At 46.2% G+C, this 24,106-nt stretch overlaps 1 protein-coding gene across 4 annotated transcripts in view; it reads right to left on the bottom strand.

Moving 5' to 3' along the window:
* SBF2 (SET binding factor 2) overlaps window positions 1-24,106 on the bottom strand; it is a 2,983,421-nt gene that overhangs the window by 1,648,091 nt on the left and 1,311,224 nt on the right. For all 4 annotated transcript variants that reach the window (XM_069623660.1, XM_069623661.1, XM_069623662.1 and 1 more), the window contains exons 8-9: window positions 22,282-22,390; window positions 17,210-17,323 (exon numbers count right to left, since the gene is read on the bottom strand). In XM_069623660.1, coding sequence (XP_069479761.1) covers window positions 17,210-17,323; window positions 22,282-22,390 — 223 coding nt within the window. The remainder of the gene's footprint in view (window positions 1-17,209; window positions 17,324-22,281; window positions 22,391-24,106) is intronic.

Genomic DNA, 24,106 nt, shown 5'->3' with positions numbered 1-24,106 from the left:
GTGTGGCTCAGAGGAGTCAGGATAGTGTTTTGTGCTGAGCCATGATGGTGAGTGATTCATTATTATTGTTTTACTTGAAGTGTTGTTTCTGGGGTCATCCAGGATTTTCTTCTGGGTGGTTCTGGGAGCTTGGCAACAGAACATCTTGGTAGTGGGGTTACCTGGTGGTTTAGTAGCTATGAGGGCTCGATGTGTCTGGCCAACACATCGAGGAAGTATGGTGGTATGGTTGACTGGTTCTCCACCAGTTGCCTCTGTTGTGAGTGTTGCTATGAATGTTGAGTGGTTGAGGATGAGTCAGGTGAGTGTGTTTTAATTGATTGGAGGCGCCCGTCTCTTCAGTTGCCATGAGTCTATGTCTGGTGTAGTAGGTTAGACATGTTCCTTGTAGGTGTGTAGCGGACTTCGTGCCAGCCCGTATAGGTGGCTGTTTGTGCTCAGGTGTGGCAGCCCTGAGGTCCACCAGTGGCAGTGGTGGATGGGAGGTGGTTTGTTTTCCTCAGGTTGCGTATGGCATGCTGGTTAGTAGCCCAGAGGGGCAGGTCTGTGCTCCAGCGTGGCAGGCTGGTGACCCGTTGGTGGCGGCGACGGGTGGAAGGTGATGCGTGATTTTTTGAAGGACAGAAGTTGTTGTTGTTTAGATGGTGGGGTGCCGTTACTGGATTGTTAGTTACGCCTGGTTGTCCAGCTGTTACATTCTTGGTCTTTTAGAGTGACTGGCAGAGTATTCGTGCTTGAGGCCTTTTGATGGTTAGGTGTGATGACGGCTTCAGGTCATGGTGTGTTTGAGGTGTGAGTTAGGATTAGCCTTCCCTTCTATGGTTTATAAGGGAAGGAGGTGTTAGGATCAGCCTTCCTTTCTTATGGTTTCACCTTCTGAATGATGTAGGTATGTGGTGATGTCATTTGTGGAATGTATGAGGTATCTTGGAGTGTTTGTGTATGAATGGGTTCTAACCCAGGCAGTTGATCTAAGGAAGCCTGGGTGGTGGGAGCCAGTGGGTTTCCCTCATGATTTCCTCTTATCTCCTTATGGACTTGATGAGACCTGATTTGTACCTGTAACTGAAGAACCTGAATAAAGCAACCATTAAGCATACCTGCATCTATATCCTGATTATACCACTATGACCCAGACCGGGACATAACAAAGCCCCAGGACACCGGTGAGATGACCCAGGCGTCTGCAAACCTTGCCCCAAAGCCTGACTGTGCGGGGCCAGCCTGCCCCCAACTGGGGTGCTGTGGACCTGAGACACATCGTCATTGTTTCTTCTGTTTAGAGGCTGATGAACACGAGGGGAACTGGAAGAACCCCTTATGAGATTTTTGATGGTGTTGTCTCCAGTGTGGACTAGGAGACCTGTATGGCTGTCTGGCTTTTCAGTCCCGGAAGCCGCTAAATGAACGCCCCTTGTCTAAGCGGGACTGTGTCTGCGAGAACGGTATAGGTGCCAGTTTTGTGAGGATGGCCAGAGACTTTGTAGTCTGAAAGCTGCTCTTCGTATCGAGCTCCTCATCAGTGGAGGAGTGGAAGAGATCACCCCCTCAAACGGAAGGTCCAGGATTCTATCCTGCACATCCGGGCTGAACCTAGTAGCTTTCAGCCAGCGCATCCTCCTCATGTCTGTTGCCAGACAGATTGCCCCGTTACTCGTGTCGATGCAACCCACAGATGCCTCCATGATGTCCTGCGCCACCAGTCTGGCCTCAGCTAGGCCCGCTATGAACGAGGCCTGCTTGTCCTTAGGGATGTCAGCCAGAAAATCTGCGATCTCCATCCACAGGCGTTGATTCGCCGCAGCGGAGATAGCGTCTGCATTTGCCTGCCTGAGGTGCAGCATGGAATTTGAGTAGACCTTCATGCCATATGATTCAAGGGTCTTTTCTTCCTTGCTCGGGAGGACTGTTGTGGCAGTACTGGATGACGAGGCCTGGGGCTTGGCATACATGGATGCAGCAGCGATTACTGATGAGACGCTGCGGGTGTGTAGAGAGCAGTATGCTGTACCCCTCGGTTTATCTGAACTTAGCATCCAGCTTCTTCTTTTCGAGGGGCGCCCATACAGGATCTAAGAAAGGGGACGGAACGTAGGAGTACTGAGTTTTACTTAGGCCTTCTGTGGATGTTTCATTTCTATATAGCAATTGTTGCTTTAAGAAGAAAAAAGGACTTCCCTTCTCTACCCCCTCCCCTTTGGGAATTGCTGGTAAGAAAGCCTCAGCAAGGGCTGGTTCATTTTGCTGGGCGAAGGCTAGGGCAGGAAAGATGGTAAGTTCTTCTTCCCTTTTTTCTTCAGTGGTAGATGTTTTATCAGCTTCCCCAAAGCCGAAGGTAGCTCTCTCTGTATCTTCAGGTTCACGCACTTCAAAACAAGGAAATAGAGCCCTTTCAAGAATTCTTGTGCAATTTTGTCCCCGCAATGTACTTCAAAATGGAACTTCACCATGGTTCTGTAAGAGAACCTTTATGTCTCCACGGAAGACGGGATCTATGATGCCTGCTAGAATGTCTAGACCAAACTTCCAAGCCAGGCCAGATTTTGGGGCCAATCTTCTGTAACACCCAGGAGGGGGTATCAAAACTAAGTCTGTGGGAATTATTCCTCTTTCCCTGTAGGGATATTAGCCTCTCTGCTGCTATAGATATCAAAGCCTATTGATTATTTCGTGGCACTAGTGGGGCCTGAGGCTCTATGACTAAGCTTCTGGAATTTTAGGGTTCCCCAGTTTGTTTCGATTGAGTCCCATCCCACTCCTGACACCACATGCAAGGAAGGCATGGTATCAACAGTAAGACAGGCACAAGTGACCAGAATTCAAGGGTGTTTATTGAACTTCAAAAAGGGTTTGAAAAATGCCCATCTAATCCTAAATCTACAGATGTGAGCAAGCTACGACAATCAAATAATAATAACACCGTCATCATAGTGTCTTGCCAAAAAAAAAAAATGGCCTATACTAATAAACCTATTGCCAATCCTTACCTCTAAATACAAATAGTGTGGGAAACAACGTTACAAAAAAGAACAAAGTTTTCACAAAATGATATGTCAGGATGTACAGGCCGTTGGCCTCCCTTCCCCATGTTTTCAGCACAGGACAAGGCGAAACACTCAAGCCCAATGCTAGTGCTGTAGTGGTACAAATAGTTATTATGTAAATATTCCCTAAATAGAGGTTATCGCCCTCCATGTACTTTGCACCAGATTAAGAAGCCTGGGTTGTTTCCCCAATTACTGTAATCGTAGGCACTCACAGCTATTGTGGTACCGACATAGAATATCCACCAAATGAGACAGCAATTTGAACTGCAAACGCTTTTGCGATACGGATAGTGGCATATCCTTATGCATGGTGTGCAAAAACAAGGCTTTATATGCTGAATTGGTAGCAACCTGCACATATATAGCTGATTGATTTGCAACATGGGATTGTACCCTAAATTGAAGTTTCTGATCTAAGGTTGGGTTGCACATGTTTAAAGTGGCCTGTGTGAGACACCCAATGGCATTCTCACACCTAATCCCCACGGATCTTTTAGTCAGGTGGCCAGGGAACGGCCATTGATTTTGGATCCCGACCCTGGGGGTGGACAAGCGAGGGAGGATCACCTGGGTAGGGGGACTCTGGGGACTGGGGAGAGAATGCCAAAGTGTGAGACATGGTATTCCCCCTTTCCAGACGACAATCCATCCTACCCCCCTCTGCCTTTGTGGGCTACTGTGACTGTACCTTACGCTTTGACAATATGCAAAGTAATGCAAAGAGGAAGAGGCATCTTTGAGTAAAGAAGAATACCTGTGAAAGAAACCATCATGGTACTGGGACTAAGAAGAGGAGGCCTAGAGGCTTTGAAGGTCAGGCAGGTCCCTGTGATTGGCTAAATTGGAGTCAGGCAAGCTAATTAAAGGAGAGGCACCTGAGAACCCTGAACAGGGTACAGGTAAATAAAAGGCCAAGCTACAGCATGGAGAGGAGGGTGCAAGGAGCAGCAGGAAGGCCCATGCAGTCAGAGAGTACCTGCGAGAATGGTGTACTGAATTGCCAGAGGTCTGGACGGGAAAGCGGGTAGTGTGTTTGTGGCGAGGGAGTCGTGTCTCCAGGAAGTCAGAAAGAAGGATCAAAGTGAGCTGCGTGAGTGGGAGGTCCCTTTCCTTGTGGCCAGTGACTGCTTGTTATCCTGTTTGCGAGTTCAAGCCCTGATTGTCCAAGGGGCAGGTGGAAGAGCCCTGCCTTCAACGAAGAACGATGAGAAAGCCAGGAGCTGAGATGCTACCGCCGGTGAGTTTCAAAGCCTGACTGAAACTGCAGTGGTACAGAGTTGCTGTTACGCTCACCTGGACCCCACAGGGGTGTTGGTCGGACCCGGACAGCTGCGGTCTCCGTCAACGTGATGCGTAGTGCAGAGATGACTGTCTGGACTGGCCCGCCTAGTCTTGTCTGTTGGACCCGAAGAAGTATTTTCCTGCAAATGGAGACAGGGATTAGCCACCTGTGGGTTTTAGGGATGGCCTCCCAACTGTTCTCGCTCTCCCCCACTAATCACCTCCGATATCCCCTTAGTAACCTCACCTTATGTTTGTAAAAGATGAGCTCTCCATCCTGCGTGTCTTGCAGGGGCACGTAGATACCAGTTACTTCACTGGTTTGAAGGCGTTGGGGGAGTTCCGGTAAGCATTGACTCTGAAGTCCCAGGCAGGATTGGTAAGTATCAAGTTCAAAGAGTTCAATGTGCCCGATGTTCACTCTTGTCCCCTTCCTTCCTTAAGTTGCAACTGAGTTTGTGAGAAGAAGGTCTCGTAGCTGCTGCTGGCGTTCAGGTAAGAGTCTGTGTTACCCAACGCTGTCCGGTAACTATTGCATGTGTTAACGTGTTGTTTTTCTCCCTCTTTACAGATGCGGCATATGAAGATATGGAGAATAATACCGCCGGTGGTAAATCAGGTAAGTCTATGGTGGTAAGATGTATTTGTTGATTCTCTTGGCTCACCTTGTTATTCTTGTGCCCCTAGGTGCAGGAGTACGGCGAAGAAATGATGGAGACAGTGCCGGATCGAAAGATGCTGTGAGAACTGGTGAGTATGGCCCTGTGCTGGAGCTGGCGAAGGGACGCGTACAGGACTGATGTACTTTCCAGGTTGGGAGATGAAATGGATCCAGAATCAGCTGAGGAATTTGAAATAAGTTTGTTTTCTAACCTTGTCCTTTTCTTCCTCTTTATTCTGGGAGCTCCGGATTCGAGGCGGGCGTGGCAGAAGACTGGATGCTGGCTGCAGGCACGCGGGCGTGGCAGAAGACTGGATGCTGGCTGCAGGCACGGTGAGAGTCACGCTGCTGGATGCAGAATAACACGAAGCATGTGCTGCTATTCGGGCGTGGTTTAAATAGCCTCCAAAGGGGTCCCAGGAAAGAAGTTCCCGAGGACCACACCCGAGTAAAAAATAGTCCCTGTAGTAAAATAGTCCCATCCAGGACTCACGTTGGCTTGGATTTATTTGCAGCATGGTCTGCATGAGGTAAGTAATGTCTATGAGCCTGGCGCCTGTGGCGTCAGGACTGAATTTTATTATGAGCCTGGTGCCTACGGCGCCAGGACTGAACCCAGACAGCCCGTAGCTGGGGCTGCTGGGGTTTTTGTAAATGTCTGGATGCCTGTTCCCAGGGCTGATGGGCTTGATCCGGATGCCCGGGGGTAGGCATCATGACAGTTGCAGAGGTATCGCGTACGGCATACTCTTAAAGAGAAGTACAGAAGTTAACGAGCGTCTAAGAAGTAACTGAAAAACAAGTGAAACACAGTAGCACAATAAAACTCCAGAGGTTACTGAATGAAAAGGAAAGAAGCTGCCGAGGGGAACTGGCGAAGTGGGAGCAAAAGTATGAAAAGAGTATAAAGGTCATTAAAAAATGGAGACAAAAGAAAGTATGCGTCAGAGGAAAAGAGCCCAATGGAGAAACTAATGGTGCAAACAGAACCTCAAAAGGAGGTGAAGATTCTAAAGTAATACAGGGGGCCAGAGAAGTGCCAGAAACGCAAGAAAGTAAAGTGACCTACCAAGTGAAAGAAGAGGCTGAAGGCAGTGCTGGGGGTGATTGGTTGCGTGACCTGTAATGGGTGGACTGTGTGGTCTAAAAACTGCGCCTAGGCCAGGAAGCACCAACATATGAAGAAAAGATCTAAGGTCCAACATTGTGTTAAGGATAAATAGCCACTGGTTGCGCGACCTATTAGGGGTGGACTGTGCGGTCTGAAACTGCGCCATGACCAGGAGTGGGCTCCAACGAAAGAGTTGTAAGGTGTGAAGATCGTATGAACTTTGTTTTGTGAGCAAGAACTGTAATGAGCATGGGGAAGGGGAACCCTGAGCCTTGAGTGAATACACCCAGACGTGTTTCTTGGGAACTTTTGACAACTGAATATTTCATGAACTGGTGCCTGTGGTTTGGGAAAGGAAGCCTGAAAGTTTTATGAAATTTTGTGTTGTACTGAACTTTTGCCATGGAACCTTACATGGATTAAAACCAGAGACTATGCCCCAGAGGGTACAAGCTTTGTAAGATCAAACATGAACTGTATCCCAACTTGGAAAAGGAAACTAGCCAGTACTCTGAACTTTATGTTATTCACTTCTTCAGTTGAACCATCCCTTCACTATAGTTTTCTCTTAGTTGTGAGGGCAAGCAGGGGTTTGGACATAGACACTTTTTGATTTGGACACACTGACTTTGACGATCCTTTGTTTATTTAGACAGGGCAATCCCGCCATAGCGATAGGGTCAGATAGGCATTTCACCCATCCTGATTCATTGAATAAAGGTTTTGAAACTGTGTCACCTGTGTCTCTCTTGATACCATGCCTGTCTCACACCTGCAAAATTAGAATGGAATGTTGGCCAACCTAGATTAAGCTTGTCTTCATGAGTGTAAAACACATTACGTGTTCCATAGTACCCATAGTGAAAGAGTGCCCCTTCCTGCACTCAGGTGTTTCTCCTCCATCACCATATACAAAACAGGTATACAGTAGAAAGATGTATCTCACTGCACCCTGGCAAAAGGCCTGACATGGCAAGTAAGGTGTTGCTTTTTCCAAAGGAGCGACTTGGTTTCAGAAACAAGCGTAGACAGAATTATGTTTTGTGGTGCTTACTGGGGCAACGCACATTGATGAAGTGTATTGCGCCATTTTGGGAATCGAAATACCAGCCCTTTGATGAAATTCCAAGGATTTGGGGAAAAAAGGAAAATGTCATCCAACTATAATATATCGTCCTGAGGAAGGACTAGCATAGAAAATAATTGCCCATTTCGGTTGAAATATAAGTTGGCATCCTTTCTAATGTTGTGATTTATAGTGAAAAAAAACAATATTTAAAATAACATCTGGGGAATAGACAAAAGCCATCATGCTTTCATAATAACAGGATGAGAATTAACCCGGTCATCTAGAAGTCTAAATGATGTTCAGAACACTGGACAGTTGGCACCTTAAACTGTAGTAGTGTGGATGTTGTGCAAGTTTGTTGTCCTGGTGTTTATAATATGTGTTTTCAGGCACTTCTGATAAAAGAATATTGTATTGTTGCACTTTGCACATTTACACTTTAACTTTAACATATGGTTGACTTGAGAGGAATTAAAATTGTAACAATATCTAAACAAACCTTTTCTTGAACTAATGAGTTGGTTATTTTATGCTGCATAACTTTACTCCAGTGGTTAGGATGCTGTGCTGACTGGGGTCAGTATGCAAATGAATGGCATGTGGAGCCAGGAACATGAAGGCAATAAGAGGACTGTGCATGTGCAAGCTACCAATGCCTGTCGCAGAGCATGTGAAACTGTGATTATTGATTAGGCAACATGTGGTAACTCAACATACAGTACCTTGGGATGACCAGCAGAATAGGCCAGGGCGATCCAAACCCTTCCCTAGAGATGCACCCTAGATGCCTATATAAACAAGAAACTGGGATGTGGTCCTATCCTGTAATTGACAAAGCAGTTGCATTGATCCTTTTTGGAGGGTGAGTTTTCTCTGAAAGGGAAGTAATTTCACCTTCATCTGTAGAACATTCAGGTGCTCCCTCCAATCCCTCTCGCACTCTAGTGTGTGGACAAAGTTGACTGAGTGGTGTACACCTTCTTTCCAAAAAGGCGCTCATTCTCTCAGTGCTTCTAGGCAATGCCAATGGCAGCAGGCGCTATACAAACAGCGCATAAAATAACAATTGAAATGTGCAAGGGACGTTTTAGTTACTTACCTGTAACTGTATTTCTCCAGCATTGGCATCTTTCATAGATTCAGATGCTTGAATATTCCCCGTCAGACTGGGAATCCTCGGTAATAAAAATTAATTAATAAAAATGTTCCATATACATCCATTCTCCCCTAGAGAATGCATGTAATTACTCCATAGTAGCCTATGAGACACTCTATTGTGTAGTCCCTCCACCTCACTTTGGTCCTTTATGGCCCCAACCAATAAGGTGGCAGGGCTTAAACTCTGCCCCCGGCAGCCATCTTCAGATTTTTAACACGTAGAGACTACAGTACGAAGGATGCTGAGCATAGGAGCAGCCTCTCAGGGGAGGCGGGCGGGTGCATGTGAATCTATAAAAGATACCAATGCTGGAGAAATACAGTTACAGGTAAGTAACTAAAACTTCTCCAGCCTTGGATCTTTCATAGATTCAGATGCTTGAATAGAACACCAAGCAGTTAAAACATGCCACCATCATATACATATATGCATAAATACAGAAAAACATATTTCTGATCAAACCTTTACCATGCAGCAACACAACGGTTACATACTCCGGGAAAGGTGGGAAAAAGGAGGCTGGACCTACCTTATGCAAAGAGATGGCGGAGCACTGCCTGTCCAAATGCAATTTCTTTGTTGCAATCTTCAGCCAGGCAGTAGTGTTTAGCGAACGTGTGCAGAGTGCTCCACGTGGCGGCTCTGCATATGTCCTTCAAGGCCACCCCTACGTGGAATTCTGTTGAAGCCGCCCTCCCTCTGATGGAGTGCGCTGGCGGCGGTCTAGTTAAAGGGTTGCCTTTTATCTGATGGCAGTGGGTGATGCAGGACGAGACCCAGCGTGCCAGACCTTGTTTAGAGATATGCTGTCCCTTGGTACGGCCAGAGAAAGCAATGAACAGTGGGTTTGAGAAACGGAAATCCTTGGTTCCCTGCAAGTAAAACTTCAGGACTCTCGCAACATCCAGAGTGTGTAATGCTCTTTCTGCTTCAGAAGTGTGATTCTGGAAAAAGATTGGCAAAACAATGCGCTCAGTGAGTGTCATTTAAGACAGTACCTTGGGAAGGAACTTCGGGTGTGGCCTTAAGATGACACGGTCCTTCTAGAACAAAGTAAATGGAGGTTCAGACGACAAAGCTTGCAACTCACTGATCCTTCTGGCTGATGTGATGGCTATCAAAAAGGCTGTTTTTCAAGACAAGAACTTTACGTCGCATCTGTGTATGGGTTCGAAGGGAGGTTCCATGAGGGCTGTCAAGTCGGTATTCAGGCTCCAGTTCGGAACTGGCGTAGGAGGATAAGTACGCATCAGCCCTTTCAGAAAGATTTTAACCGCGGCAAAGAGAGCAAGGATTGCATCTCCGGAGTTGTTGTGTACGCCGCTATGGCTGACAGATGGATCTTGATGGAGGACAATGAAAGTCCTGTCTTTGCTAGGCACAATAAATAGGGTAGAACTTGGTCAACCGAAACATTGAAAGGATCGAGGGCAGCTCTCTCGCACCACTTGGAAAATTGAGTCCATTTACTGGTGTAGGTGACTTGTGTCGACGGGGCTATCGCGGCCCTGATATCCCAACATTCTGATGGTAGCTTAAGATTCATCAGTTTACGCTGCTCAGGAACCATGCCTTGAGAGATAGGCTCCTCGGGTCGTGGTGGAGGACCTTGCGGTTCTGTTTCATCAACAGATATTGATGCCCCTTGAGGCAAATCGGGAGCCGCCGGGAGAGATGCTTCTGAGTCGAGTACCAGACTTGTCGCGCCCAATCCAGCGGAATTAGGATCATTGAACAATTCTGTTCCTTCAGTCTGCGCAGTACCCTCTCAATGAGGGGAACGGGGGGGAAGGCATAGAGGAACCTTCCTGTCCAAGCCACTGAGAACGCATCTCCCAGTGATTGATACCCTGGGTACCTCGAGGAAAACCTTTGGCACTTCTTGTTGTCCTTGGTGGCAAAGAGGTTGATCTGCGGACTGCCCCATAAGGCAAAAATTAGCTGGATTTCCTTTTTGTCTAGCTCCCACTCGTGCCCTGCTTAGCTTGTCCGCTAGGACATTGTCCACTCCCGGAAGATGCTCTGCTTTGATCTGCACCCCATGGTGCAACGCCCATGCCCATAGCCTTTGGGCTTCTTGCGACAGGATCTCTGACCTCGTGCCTCCCTGCTTGTTTGTGTAATGCATGGAGGTTGTGTTGTCTGTCTGGACTGAGTACCTGTCCAGCTACCACCGGCAGGAAAGCCTTCAGCACCCACCTTATGGCCCTGAGCTCTAACACATTTATGTGGAGTTGGGACTCTTGCGCCGACCAATTGCTTTTGGTTTGGAGGTCCGCAAGGGGAGCGCCCCAGCCTGATAATGAAACGTCCGTCCTCAGCAGAAGGGTCGATGTCGGTGCCTGAAACAGTATCCCTTGTTGAAGATTCTGCAGAACATTCCACCATCGAAGAGCCTTGTGTAACATCGATGGAATCTGGATGACATCTTTTCAACATCCGAGAGCTTGTTTCCATTGGTGGTCCAGGGCCTCCTGAACGAGTCTCATGCAAAGCCTGCAATTTGGTATGAGGAATATGCACAAGGACATCATGCCCAGAAGGGATTTGTACAAACGTACCAATGTTGTTTGTTTCTCCAGGAAGCACAAGGTTGAGCGTAGAATCTCTGCTACCCTTTCTGCCGATGGCCTCACCCTGGGAATGCTGGTATCGAACTTGGCGCTCAGGAAAGAGCTGTCTGCTGGGAACGGGGCAGGACTTCTCGTTGTTTATGGTTGATCGTCCTTAAAACTGCTGAGCGAGCCCTTGTGGCGGAACATGCTTTAACCAACCAGTCCTCCAAGTATGGGAAGACTTCCATTCCTGTCCTCCTGAGCTTTGCAGCTGCTGGTGCCAGGCATTTTGTGAAAACTCTAAGTGCCGATTTTAGCCCGAACAGGAGCACTTGGAACTGAAAATGAAGCTCTCCCACCGTGAACCTGAGGAACTGTCTGTGAGCTGGATGGATCGGTATATGGAAGTAAGCATCCTCCAAGTCTAAAGTTGCCAAGAAGTCGTTCTTGTTTAACCGAGGAAGCACTCCTTGCAATGCTACCATCTTGAATGTTATGCATTTGATATGTTTGTTGAGTGCCCTCAGGTCCAAGATGGGTCTCCATTGAGCGCTTTTCTTTCTGATGAGGAAGAAGCGGGAGAAGAAATCCTTTCCCCTCTAGGGGTACGGCACCGGCTCTACCGCTTTCTGGAGCAGTTTTTGAACTTCGAACATGACCTGTTTTAACATGTGCACCCTGCACGAAGATGGAGGCAGGGAAGGAGGTTGGTCTAGGAATTCAAAGGTGTGACCCTCTCTGATCACCTGCAACACCCATTTGTTCGATGTAATTGACTGCCAGTGTTGGAAGAACTGGCTTACCCTTACCCCCACCGGGGTGTGACGTTGAGGGGACAGAATCGGATAGTCAGTTTTGTTTGCCTTGTGACATCCCCTGGGCGGAGCCACGCCTGCCTCTATGGAAGTATCTGTTGGAGGATTGATACTTGTTCTCTTGGTACGTGCTACCTTGCACCTTCGGACCAGAAGCGGAGCGGCTGTACCCTCTGTATTTAGAGGATGAGCTCCTAAAGGGGCGAAGAGACTGACAGTCTTTCTCCTTGTCCTTTAAAGAACTGATGGCTCGGCCGTGTCCATGTCCATGTCTGATTTGATTCCCTTCAGGTGGTCGTCTATTTTCTTCTTGAAGAGCTCTTGTCCATCAAAGGGCATGTCCAATATCTGCGCTTGGACTTCAGGCCTGAAATTAGTAGCCTTCATCCAGGCCTGCCTTCCGAGTGCTGTGCCATGGGCCATCTGTCTGAAGCCTGATTCGGACACATCAACCGCTGCGTCGATCATATGATCAGAGGTTGCTTCACCATCAGCGATTATCGATCTAGCCTCTTCCTGAAGCTCTGGTGGTGACTGCTTAGCCAATTTGGACATGGGTAGCCACAGCTCGCGATCATATCTCGCAGTCATGGCCATCGCATTACCCGCTCTGATGGTAAGTGACGCCAAAGCTGATACCTTCCTGCCCATGGCTTCTAGCTTACACCCGTCCTTGTCCGGTGGTGCCGACAGCGGCGAAGCGGGATTGGCAAGATTCTTCCTAGCCGCAATTGTGATAAGAGTCCGGTTTTGTAAGACCTCTCAAGCAAAGCGGCGCAGACTCGGGCGCTTTATATTTCTTCTCTGGTCTGGACACCAGAGCCGGGGTAGACAAGGGCGTAGATAAGATCTTGGATCCGAACTCCCAGATGGTGTCGAGGAGAGGAATGGTGGGTCCTCCTGCGTTTGTCCCTGTGCTCATAAAGCACCGATTCTTTTCTTCTGATGCAACCTGAATTTTGAACAATTCTGCAGCCTTGCCGATTATGGTGTGGAAAGAAACCAGATCATCTGGCGGTGAAGCATCTCCTGGGGAATCTCTCCTCCTGGGTTTCTTGACAATGTACTCGTCCCCAATCACTGGCTGCGTCAGGCTCCTGTGTAATTTCACCTTCTTCTGGATCAGAGAATTCTCTAAAAGGATCCCGAGAATGAAACGGAGGACGGCACCATTGTGGGATCACTATCCAGAGATCGATGTCTACACGATGAGGGTGGTGATGGAACCCTTGTCGATGAAGCACTGAGTCCTGCTCCTAGACCTTCGGGGAGGCTCAGGTGATTGTGCCCTCTTCTGAGGTCTCCTCCTATGAGGTGAACTTCTTGATGTGCCTGGAGTTGGAGATGTCTCTCTCTGATGGATTTCCGCTTCTAAGGGATCAGACGGCATGCTCTTCTCCCTTTGACGCCTGTAGAACTCATCCATGATCCTCTGAACTGACAACAGTATCGGGTCATGAGGATAGTCGGCCTCTTCCGTAAAGGGCTGCCAAGGGGGACTTTGCTTCTTAGGGGGGAAGGACAAGGTCGTTCCTCTATCACTTCTGCATCTGAAAATTCCTCCTGGAGAATTACATCAGGAAGCTCTGCAATGTCCCCCCAAAGGAGAAACCTGCTGCTGAACCAATGGTAGCGCTTCAGCAGCCTCAAGGAAACTGTCCTCAATGACAGGTGTCGCCCTGGCGTGAGTAGAAGGCGCCTCCGGCTCCAATTCCTCCGTGTTCAATGGCACTTTCGTCGACGAGCGTCCCGTCGACGAACGTGGCTTGGATGGTTTCTCGAGTGCTTCGTGGACGAATGTGGTTTGGACGGTCGCTCCCCTGTCGACGAGTGCTCTGTGGACGAGCATCTCATGGAGTGCTTCGTGGACGAATGGTGTGTTTCCTTCGTCGATGACTGTTTTGTGGATGATAAATCCGATGACGAGGATCTTGCCGTAGACAATGTCTTATGTGTAATCGTCGTCTATGAAGGTTTCGTTGACAGTGTGGCTGACGACAGGCCTTTATCTTTCACATCGCTCGTGGACAGTTTTCCCCGTCGACGACTGCTCCCCCCGGCTTTTTGCAAACTCCTTCTTACCTTTGGAGGTAGATTTGGCTGCTGAATGTCACTTTTTTGGATCGAGGAGTCCAGTGGAGGTAGAAAGGGTATTAACTCCAGCTTCCTCTTACTTTTGGCAATGGGAGAGGAACTCCTTTCCACTGAAGAGGACCTTCTCTTCGAAGTTTGCCTCTCAGATGGAAAGCTGGAGTGGACGGGAGCTGTTCTAACAGACTCTTCATCCGAAGATTGATCCCTGGCTTCCAGATGTAAAATAAGTCTTCTGTGCCTGTCCTGAAGAGTCTTGTTGTAAAAAGTCTAGCAAATATCGCATTTTTGAATGTTATGTGGATATTGATTGATATTTTATTTCTATCGCGCTCGTACACAAGTGTTTCAGATGTATGTGGATACAAGCAGTAAATGCAATGTTCATGGGGGTCTTTCACGTAGACTAACTTCTTCTTGCACCTAGTGCAGTCCCTGAACAGGGAAGGCTTCTTAACAGCCTGAGATGCAGCCATTCTGAAGAGAAGGTTTACACAATGATTTTGGGTCAAAAACAAGAGATATTTGTCTCAAAAACCACCTGAGACCAAAGCCCCTAAACAGGGGAACAAAGTGGACTATATTTGAAAAATATATTCCGCACAAAAAGTAGAAAAAGAATTGAAAAGCTCAGAGAGCTTGAGTATTCCCGATGTCTGTTAGACTGCAGTGAAAAATCTGAATATGGCTGCTGGGGGCGGAGCTTAAGCCCTGCCACCTCCATGGTTGGGGCCATAAAGGACCAATTTGAGGTGGAGGGACTACACAATAGTGTGGCTCATAGGCCACTATGGAGTAATTACATGCATTCTCACCGAGGATTCCCAGTCTGGCGACAGGGAATATTCAAGCATCTGAATCTATGAAAGATCCAATGCTGGAGAAATAAGGATTGTCACCAGAGGATGCCTGCTTTGATCTCCTCGGAATTCAGGCATATGTTAACAGGGAAAGGGACATTTGGTCTCAGTTTGCTGTTAGATGTATCTATAGATGTATAATTTTGAGCCCAGCAAAAGTATTGCTAGGATGAATCCTGATTAACAACCTCTGGAATCAGTTGTGGGTATTCTGATGCAGCAAAAAGTGACATTACCTCGGATACCGTGCCTACATCTCTGAAGAATGTCTCGCACACAACTGATGAATCACAGCTGTTGTGTCGACTCTAGAGAGAGCTTTCTCTCCTTGATCAACAAACTGCAAGAAAACAGGTCAGTTGGAGAGCTGACTGGCCTGGAAAACGTAGTCCAGACTAAAAGCACAGACTCGAATGTAAAAGTATCGAATGTAAAAGGATCGACGCAATAGGGCTGAAAACAAAAGGATCAAATTTTTTTTTAAATTATATATATATTTTTTTGGTTTTCGTGTAGTTAAAAAAAGTGGTTTTTACCACAAAAAAATGGGTTGTGGGGCGACCCCCCCCCCCCAAAAAAAAAATGTAAAAAAAAGAAATAAAAATTCGATCCTTTTGTTTTCGATCCTTTTGAATCGATCCTTTTACCATTCAATCCTATTTTTTCGTTCCTTTGACCTACAACCAAGCACAGACAATCCAGTCATCCTGGTGCAGATACATGTGGAACCATCCAGACAAAAACAAGACAACACTGCTGCCAGGAGCTTGAGCTAAGTTTGCAGGCAGTTTCCAAGAACTTCTCATCCTTGCTTACAGGGAGATGCTACAGTGGACAACAAATTCTCGCCCAGCGCTGCAGCCACAAACAGAGATTCTGTCTGGGAATGTGAGGGCATGCACACATTCTCAGGTTAAAGTGTGTGTTAGTAGGCATATATTTTCCTGTTCAAGGGTGCTGGTTAATGGGGCTTCTGCCAGATTGTTTAGGTCTTTAAGATGCCCAGCAACATAACAATATATAAGAAAGTGCATTGAAAGCACTGGCAAATGAACTATGTTCTCAATCAAGGGATGCACCAGAAACTGAGGTAAAAAATGTTGCTGACACCAATGACCAATTAATCAAGTCTCTTGTTCTAGACAGCAGATCATCCGCGCCATCATCATTACCCATAATTGGGGAAGGATATGAGGAAAGATCTGACACATCATGATCCACCAGTTAAAGTAGAGGACTATAGGCACATGAGTGAAGGGTAGAAAAGGAACTGGCCAGTACAGTAGAGGCCATTGTATGCAACTGAGGTGTACACACAGATAAGGCCAGATTTACTTGAGGGGTAGTTAGGCTTAGATACAGCAGGGTCAAAAGGTGGTGGGTTCATATCGATTACCAAATTCACAAAACATCATAGAAGGTAAAAGTCATGACTCGGTCAATATGTCCAAAGAGACCTTGTTGCCACTGAATGGTTGTGACTGCACAGGACAGATTGCCATGGCACAGAAGCCGAAGCTCATGATTCCATTAAGTGAAAATGCTAAGAAGACTGGGGAAATGGAGACCACAGATGTAACCAGGACATTGAAGTTTAATTAACCATTGGCACAAAGCCTCAAGAGATGGACAAAGTGTATCTAACCCTAGGTTCTGCAAAGACCTAGAAGGAGGGATTAAGAGGGGACAGATAACCCACAATTCCTTTTTAGAGAAAATCTTCCCGAGAGGGGAGGATATAACCAAGCAGGCTGAGGCGCAGGTATAGAACCCAGTACCAGGTAGCTGGGCCATTTAGTGAACTGCAAGTTCCTTCCTAACCAACAGCCTATTTGCAAGTAGAGTATATATGGGAGGCTGGTGGTACTATGAAACAGAGCTACGTACTAGACAAATCAAGGGACCAATGCAACACCATGGTATCCTTAGAACTACAAAGGGCCTCTGGAGAATATATGGTGGAAGGGCAAAACAATTCTTCAAGGTGAACTTCAGTAGACGTATCTGACAAGACCTTAGACTCCAGAGACAATGCATCGGAAGATCCTGGTAGTAGATCTAGAACATTTTATTGTGCTGGAAGGACACATTTAGTTTGTTGAGAACATGTTGTGAGAACCAAGTCTCCAACTGTAGGATGGTGAACAGCCATAGTACAATTGTGACTATGTGCAGTGGAGAAAAGGGGTCTGTGAAAGTCAAGGAAGACTCGAAATGAAAAACTTCAATTGGTCTGTAAAAGAGATTGTACACACTCAGCTGAAGGTTTGACTGTCCAGTTATGTCGCCTCTGAAAAAAGTATTGTTGGGTAAAGTAAGGGGCACTAGCAGAATTAGTGCCCTGGAATCAATTCTGTCTAGGTCTTTATGTTTCCTTGTTTAGTCTCAGCTGATACAGTTCGTTTTGAATACCCTAGGGTTAAGACTTGTAATTCATTTGAAGTATGGCTATTATTTTCTATACTATTTTATACAATTATATAATTTTGCTAAAACACAAATGTAGTCAGATTTGTGTGCATACAACTTGGTACATAGTGCATTAAATATCTTGACATACTAGTGAAAGTGCTGTTTCGGTCTGATGCAGTAGAGGTTCTGGGAGCGGTGACAGATGTATACATTCGGGTATTTTAATGGTGCCTCCATCCAGGTCTGCAATTATAACATCTAACTGAAAAAGACAACATAAAGGAAGTTACAAAGCAGATAACCTTAAAACAGCAAAAATGACAAGCAGTGCATTTTTATAGGAACATTTATAATCAGCACATATTTGCACCACAGTAAAAAGAACAGAACAATAAGCCAGTCTGTGCACTTGTGTCTTGCATGAGCAGAGGTCTCAATCTAAGGGCAAGAGTAACTTTACAATACAATTAATCACTGCTATGACAGTCTACAAGGCAAGATTACAACGTCCTGACTGGACAAAAAACGACACAAGTTAAGGTAGAGAAAATCACTCATCAAGTAACGATTTCCTAAATAGTTTGCTTCTGATACTAGTACAAATTGATGTTAACCAAGACTCAGGGATGCCCCATCATCAATCACATTACAATATTTATATAAATGTACTGAAGAGAGGCAAATATCAACAATTTGTATGCGTTCCAACTAGGGGTCATGAACGAGTGGTCTATGATGTCACATGGAACCCAGAAGTGGATACCATCTTCATGTTGATGCCAAGCCATGTACTTTTTTTTTTTTTTTTAAATTGTTATTGACAATATTCACATTCGGTTAGGCCAAATGGCCAATTTGACCAGCAACAACTGTTGGTTAAATCACATTGTCAGTAACGTTTTCTTTTTTCCATTGTCTAAACTCCCTTCCCATTTCCCCCCCCCTCCCCACCCTCCCTAACAATAAACATGCCAGGTTTTTAGAAGAAATACAAATAATTACAGTTTATGGGAGAACACTTGCATACCACTCGATTGTCCAGTGCATTCCTTGAATCAGTGGGGTACTACCGGAATACCATTAAGCACGGGTAGGGCCAGGTCTTTGAGGGATGTAAGGATATGTGTTATGTTTGCTTCTAGTCTGTCTCCATTCTACAAGCGCATGGAAACACAATCATCGTGCAATAGGACAGCTGTCCATTCTTGTATAAAATCAGTTATGGTATCATTTGCTATTGCAGTCAATTTTTCATAAGTAAAAATTGCCCTAAGTTTGCAAAGCCACTCCTCTTTTGTGGGGGCCAAGGTACTCTTCCATTTTTGGGCTAGTGCCAACCTCCCCGCTCGCAACATAGCCCCGATGACCTTGGGGTAGCCATTTACTTCCGAGTCTGGCGTGGGGATGCCCAGAAGGATTTCCAGCGCGTGTAGTGCCGGACAAAACCCGTCGATGTCCTTGATCCAGCTAAGCAATTCCGCACAGTAAACCTGTATGGCCTGACAATCCCACCACATGTGAAACCAGGTTCCCCGCTGGTGGCATCCCCTAGGACAAAAAGGGGAAACATCCCGAAACATCCTTGACAACAGGGCTGGGGGGCGATGCCAGGAGTGGAGGACCTTGAAGCTATGTTCCATGGCAGCTGTGTACAGGGAACCCGTGAAAATGCACTTAAAAACAGCCCTCCAGGTGTGATCGTCGAGGGACATCCCCCAACCTTTCTTCCCAAATGCGCTTGAAGGGCTGTCTACCCTCTAGGTCAGACGTTATTAGTACACTATAGAGCTTGGACAGTGAACCCTTTCGTGATGTGCTTTTAGCCAGTATAAGTTCAAACGGGGTGAGGGGGCGACCAAGCTGCTCGGACCACTGGGTTTGGGTCAAGGTCCCTTTCAGCCGCAAGTATTCAAAGACCGTGGGGGGCCTATCTACCAAGGCATCGGCCAGGTCTTCATACTCCATAAAGCCCTCTTCCCGTGAGAGCTGGGAGACTCTTTCCAGGCCCATATCAGACCAGGCCTGCGTGTCCCTAAAACCCCTTGTGCCCAGGTCTATGGGCGGGCCCCAAAGCGAGGACAACGGAGAGGGCCAAGACGACAGCAGCTTATTTGCCTTACTGGGTTTCCATGACGCCCATAGGGCTGCCAGGGTGGGATGCGTCTTGAGCTGGGATGGGAGGGTCCTAGGAGCGGTCCAAAGAAAATCCCTAACCTTCCTCGGGTGAGCGTGGATGTCTTCGATATACGTCCAATACGTTCGCATTTCGTCCCGCATATGTTCCAGCATCACCCTGAGCTGAGCAGCTTTGTAATAGAGCCTGAAGTCGGGAAGTCCGAAGCCCCGTGAGTCTTTGGGAGGGTCAAGGTGGATGTTTTAACCCTCGGTCTTTTACCGTTCCAGATGAAATATAGGATACGGGACTGGAGAACCTCAAAAAAGGATTCGGGTATTACAGCGGGAAGAGCCGTGAAGAGATAGAGAAGGCGTGGTAGGATATTCATCTTCACCGAGACCATGCGTCTGAGCCAGGAAAGCGTGAGGGGTGCCCATCTTTTAAGGTCACTACTGACCTGAGCGAGGATTTCCGGGAAGTTGCACTGGTATAGTTGCGATAGATCTCTGGGGATGAAGGTGCCCAGGTATCTAGTGGATTCTCGTTCGATTCTAACCCCCATAATATCGGCATTATTCCCGATGTCATGATCCCCAGGACCCATGGGCATGATACTCGATTTAGAGGTGTTTATTTTGCCATGTACTATTTTATATCATAAAACCAAAAAAGGTAGCAGGCGCTCCTCTCCAGAAAGAACATGGCATGATAACCTCTTCTGAGATGAGAGTTTGCAGCACACACATTTTGCTCACTGTACCTTTCACAGATGGGAAATATCCATTTGCATATCAGTCTTTGTCCCGCCCACACGGGCAGTCCAGCACCGAAATGCTATGTCAATTCCTCTCTGAACAAGAGTACCAACAGCAACCCCATACACGTGTTTCAACCTTGTTGGGCCTCTTCAGTGAGGGGACATTTCTTCTCTGTGAAAACAACAGTGAGCTAAAGGCTTGGTTGAGACTCTCCCAGGGGCCATCTACCCAAGAACAAGTCAATGGGCTGTGTTTGTGCTGGTATAGAGTTTCTCAGACCCCCCCCCCCTGTTTTGCATACCAAGTAACTTTGGGTCTCACCCTAAATTACCAGGGGAATCCAGACGTGGACCCCTTGCCCACTGCTCTTAGAGAGGCACAGCTTCACCTCACTGATGATGCCTAACTAGGCTGAAACACGTGTATGGGGTTGCTGTGGTACTCTTGTTCAGAGGAGAATTGGACTGCCCCTGGACAGGACAAAGACTGATGTGCGGGGACATTTCTTCTCTTTGAAAAGAAGAGTGAGCTAAAGACTTGGTTGAGACTCTCCCAGGGGCCACCCACCCAATAACAAGTCAATGGGCTGTGTTCGTGCTGGTAGAGTTTCCCAGATACCCCTCTATTTTATATCATGTATGCTGCTGCTGTTGTACTGATTAAGTCTGTAAAAAGGTACCATATTGTCTGGGAAGTTGCTGCCACTGGATCCACAACACCGTGTATGGAGTAGCATCTGTTACTGCAGGCGCAGAGGTCACAACAAGATGATCTTTGGAACTTGAGCAGAGTCCCTTTATTAGAAAATAACTCACAAGTAGTTGGTCATTTTTTGCTACTGTGACCCAGACTGAGCCCTTTTTTCACTCCCTAATCTGTATCCCCTGCCTCTAACATTCTGTATCCCCCTTGTCCCTTTCCTCCTACTTTGCTATACATGGCTCTGAAGGTTCCCAGCAAGGTCTGTGATACATGAAACTCAATACACATGTACATGTACATTGAACGAGGACATTAGTTTCACACTACTATGTCACAGCAGTGTGCAAAAGCTTTGACATTGTACTGTTGGTTTTAGAACACAAAGCAAGTTCCATACAGAAACAAATCAAATGAAGTGCAGTGGTACTGAATGTAAGAGAAGGGGCTTTATCAAAGGGGATGGGCATTAACAGCATGGTTCTAAAACATAATGGTTCCACAGAATGTCAACATGGATAAAGTCATTTTAAAAATGCAGATCTGCAGATGAACTCCCTCAGCAGAATTTATGATATACATAGAAAACAGACCTTAATCTTTCCTTCACTTGTGCTCTACTCACTCGGCTAGCTTCGCATTCCATTTCCACTCTAGGATTTATTTTACTAATCTTTAGATTAGCAGTGCAATTTAATTGTATATTTAACAATAGTGACTCACATGAGGGCATTTCCTGGTAGTGTCATGCAATGATGGAAGATTGGGGGCTTTAAATTATTAGAGCATGACAACAGGAAATGCTTGATCCAAAGGGGTCAAGCATTGCTATGATAAATGATAAGAAAATAAATAGCCCAAATTAGAGAGGGGGAAATGTTTATTTAGAAATCAGAGAGAATACAGACGGAGAACTTCTGTGAGAGTCAATTAACAGGGTTGATCCACTGGACCAGTTACACATATAGGAAGTCCCCAGTAATGTTTAGAGATCCTGCATGCAGATCTTCCAGTTCTGGAAGGATCCTTGTGGTCGTACACGGTTCATAACATGAGTACTATTTAATTGATTGGCTGTAACTTTAATTAATTACAATACAGCAAAGATAAAAAAAAAGCTCAAACTTCACCCTGGTCCAGAAACATGCAAAAGTAACTATTTCGATTAATTCAATGTCCATTCGATTATGGGCAAGCCTAGGCCCGCGTATAGCGAGTTTGTGTACACCCCAGCACCTGAAGAAGTAGAATGGAAGGATGCCAGATTTTCCATAGAGATCCAACACCCTTACAACAGCTATTCATGTCCAGCTTAAGTGTTCAGAACTGCAGTTGTTACAAAGAAATGGCTAAAAGGCTACTGAGTCACATACAATTCTGAAGTGTACGGGTACAGTGCATCGTATCTTCCTAGGACAAACATTTTCAGGGACACAGTAGGCTTCTTTCAAATACGATTCAGCAATTCATGCAAATTTCTTCCAGGTCAACTGATGACAGTACATTTAAGAGTACATAGTAACAGCCATCAGATCGCTCTACATTTAAAGTATAAAGGATACAATAGAGATGTTTGAAAATAACGGCTCCTGAAAAGGAATGCAGAGCTTCAAACATCAGGAGTCCCGTGATTTGAAAAGTCCTTACCAGTTCATGAATCTCGGTACAAAACATGGAATGGACACCTATGATGAAGGACGTTGGTGAACTCAAAACTTCCAACAACTGCGCTGGGAGGATTGGAATGTAAGGATAACTGGGAAGAGAATAAAAATAAAACCCCATGTTTACATTCATTTTACTTTTTATATGGTTTTCAAAAACATAACCATTCCCTGAAGCCTTCAAAGTGCCTTACATCACAAGAATAAGGCAGTAAAATAAGCACATTACCAATAAATGTAATGAAGATTTTCAATAATAACTTGAAGGAAAGTCTTCATTCTATTAAAGACACGCAGGTGAGCATCGAAACAAAAGCAGCAAGTAAAGAAGGCTATTCAGGAAAGAAACGTTATTACATTTTAGGGGGATACACACATGCTGTAGGAAATATTCACAGGATCACATCACGCGTTGGCAGAAAAGTATTTGATATGAACAGATTTCTAGATGGCTTTTAGACATAAACCTGATATTCTATTTGTAAAAACATTATCTTACAGTGACTGAAGCACACAAACTAAGCTCACAGCCTATAGACTATGAATCTGCATGTGATGCTTCTTCAGATGTTTTGGACTAGGACTTCCTTGATCCTTTAATATTGACTATGCTGGCTATGGCTGGTGGGAGCTGAAGTTCAAAAGCTCTGTAGAGTCAGAGGTTGCAAGATGCCTTTCGTAGACAGTGGTATGAAGTTTGACTGCCAGAGAAATCCTGCAAGTCATGGCCTCTAGTGGAATAATTTGTTATTTTAAGAATGCCACAGCCTCCATTGTTTTGCACCAACTGCTACTACAAATGTAGACCTTGCAGAATTCCACCAGGCATCTGATGTCACTAAGTGACCATGGCACTAACACATGCAAAAATTGAGAAAGAAGGCTGTGAAAGAAGGCTTGCATATAGAACACAACTACCACATTATAACAGATTGGCCTAAAATGAGGAGGATGTATAGTAGGTTGGAAGAAAGGGCCAAGTTAAACAAATGGGGTGTTGTTAGAGGTCATAGCTTGAACGTATTAGTGGGGATGGACCTTAGGGCAATATTTCTCACCTGCATTAATAAAGTAGCCTCTACTGTCCATTTGTCACAATTATCACTACTTTCCTTGTTTAGGCTGTCTCGACCTGTTGATGGGCTCACCTGTGAGTGCTTGGGTAGTTTCTTTTTTGTCGGCTCCGTCTGCCTGCGTTTCCTGGAAGTGCGGGAATCGTGAAGGTAAAGACAACCTTCTTCCGAGGCCACTTCGCCGGCATAGTTCTTTTAGTTCACAGTGTCGACAGTCTTTTCCCAGGAAGGAGAGGAGAAGGAAGTAGTCAGCACAGGAGCACGTAACAGTGAGCCCAGGAAGGAATGGAAGTGGTCCGGAGGAACCGCAGAAACAGAATATCCAGGAAATAAAGGTGGTGCGATCCACGAGGACCGCGAAGCAAGAAGTCCAGGAAGGAGGATCCGCTGTAGCACGCAGAGTGGTCGCGTAGGAAAACAATCCAAGGAGGAACACAGAAGGAATCGCCAGACAGGGATTCCGGGAGAGCGAACGCTAGGAACAGCAACCGGAAGTTCGGAACTGAAAGCGCTGCCACGCGCCGTACCGTAGGGGCGGGGCACTCATCTAGCATTGTTGTGTTTCCCAGGAACTAGACCACGGATCCGCTCTCCGCCATATTTGGAGGTATGAGAGGTTAGCCTGGTTCATTGTCGAACCGACTAGGACGTCCAGAGGGGGCAGTAGCGTCGATTCATGACACCATTTGGAGTAGGTTGTAAATGAAACAACTGTCATGAGAGGAACTCTCTATA

This window comes from Ambystoma mexicanum, chromosome 11 (assembly GCF_040938575.1).
Source record: "Ambystoma mexicanum isolate Mex_15411 chromosome 11, UKY_AmexF1_1, whole genome shotgun sequence".
NCBI lineage: Eukaryota > Metazoa > Chordata > Amphibia > Caudata > Ambystomatidae > Ambystoma > Ambystoma mexicanum.
This window is presented reverse-complemented; position numbering and strand designations above follow the sequence as displayed.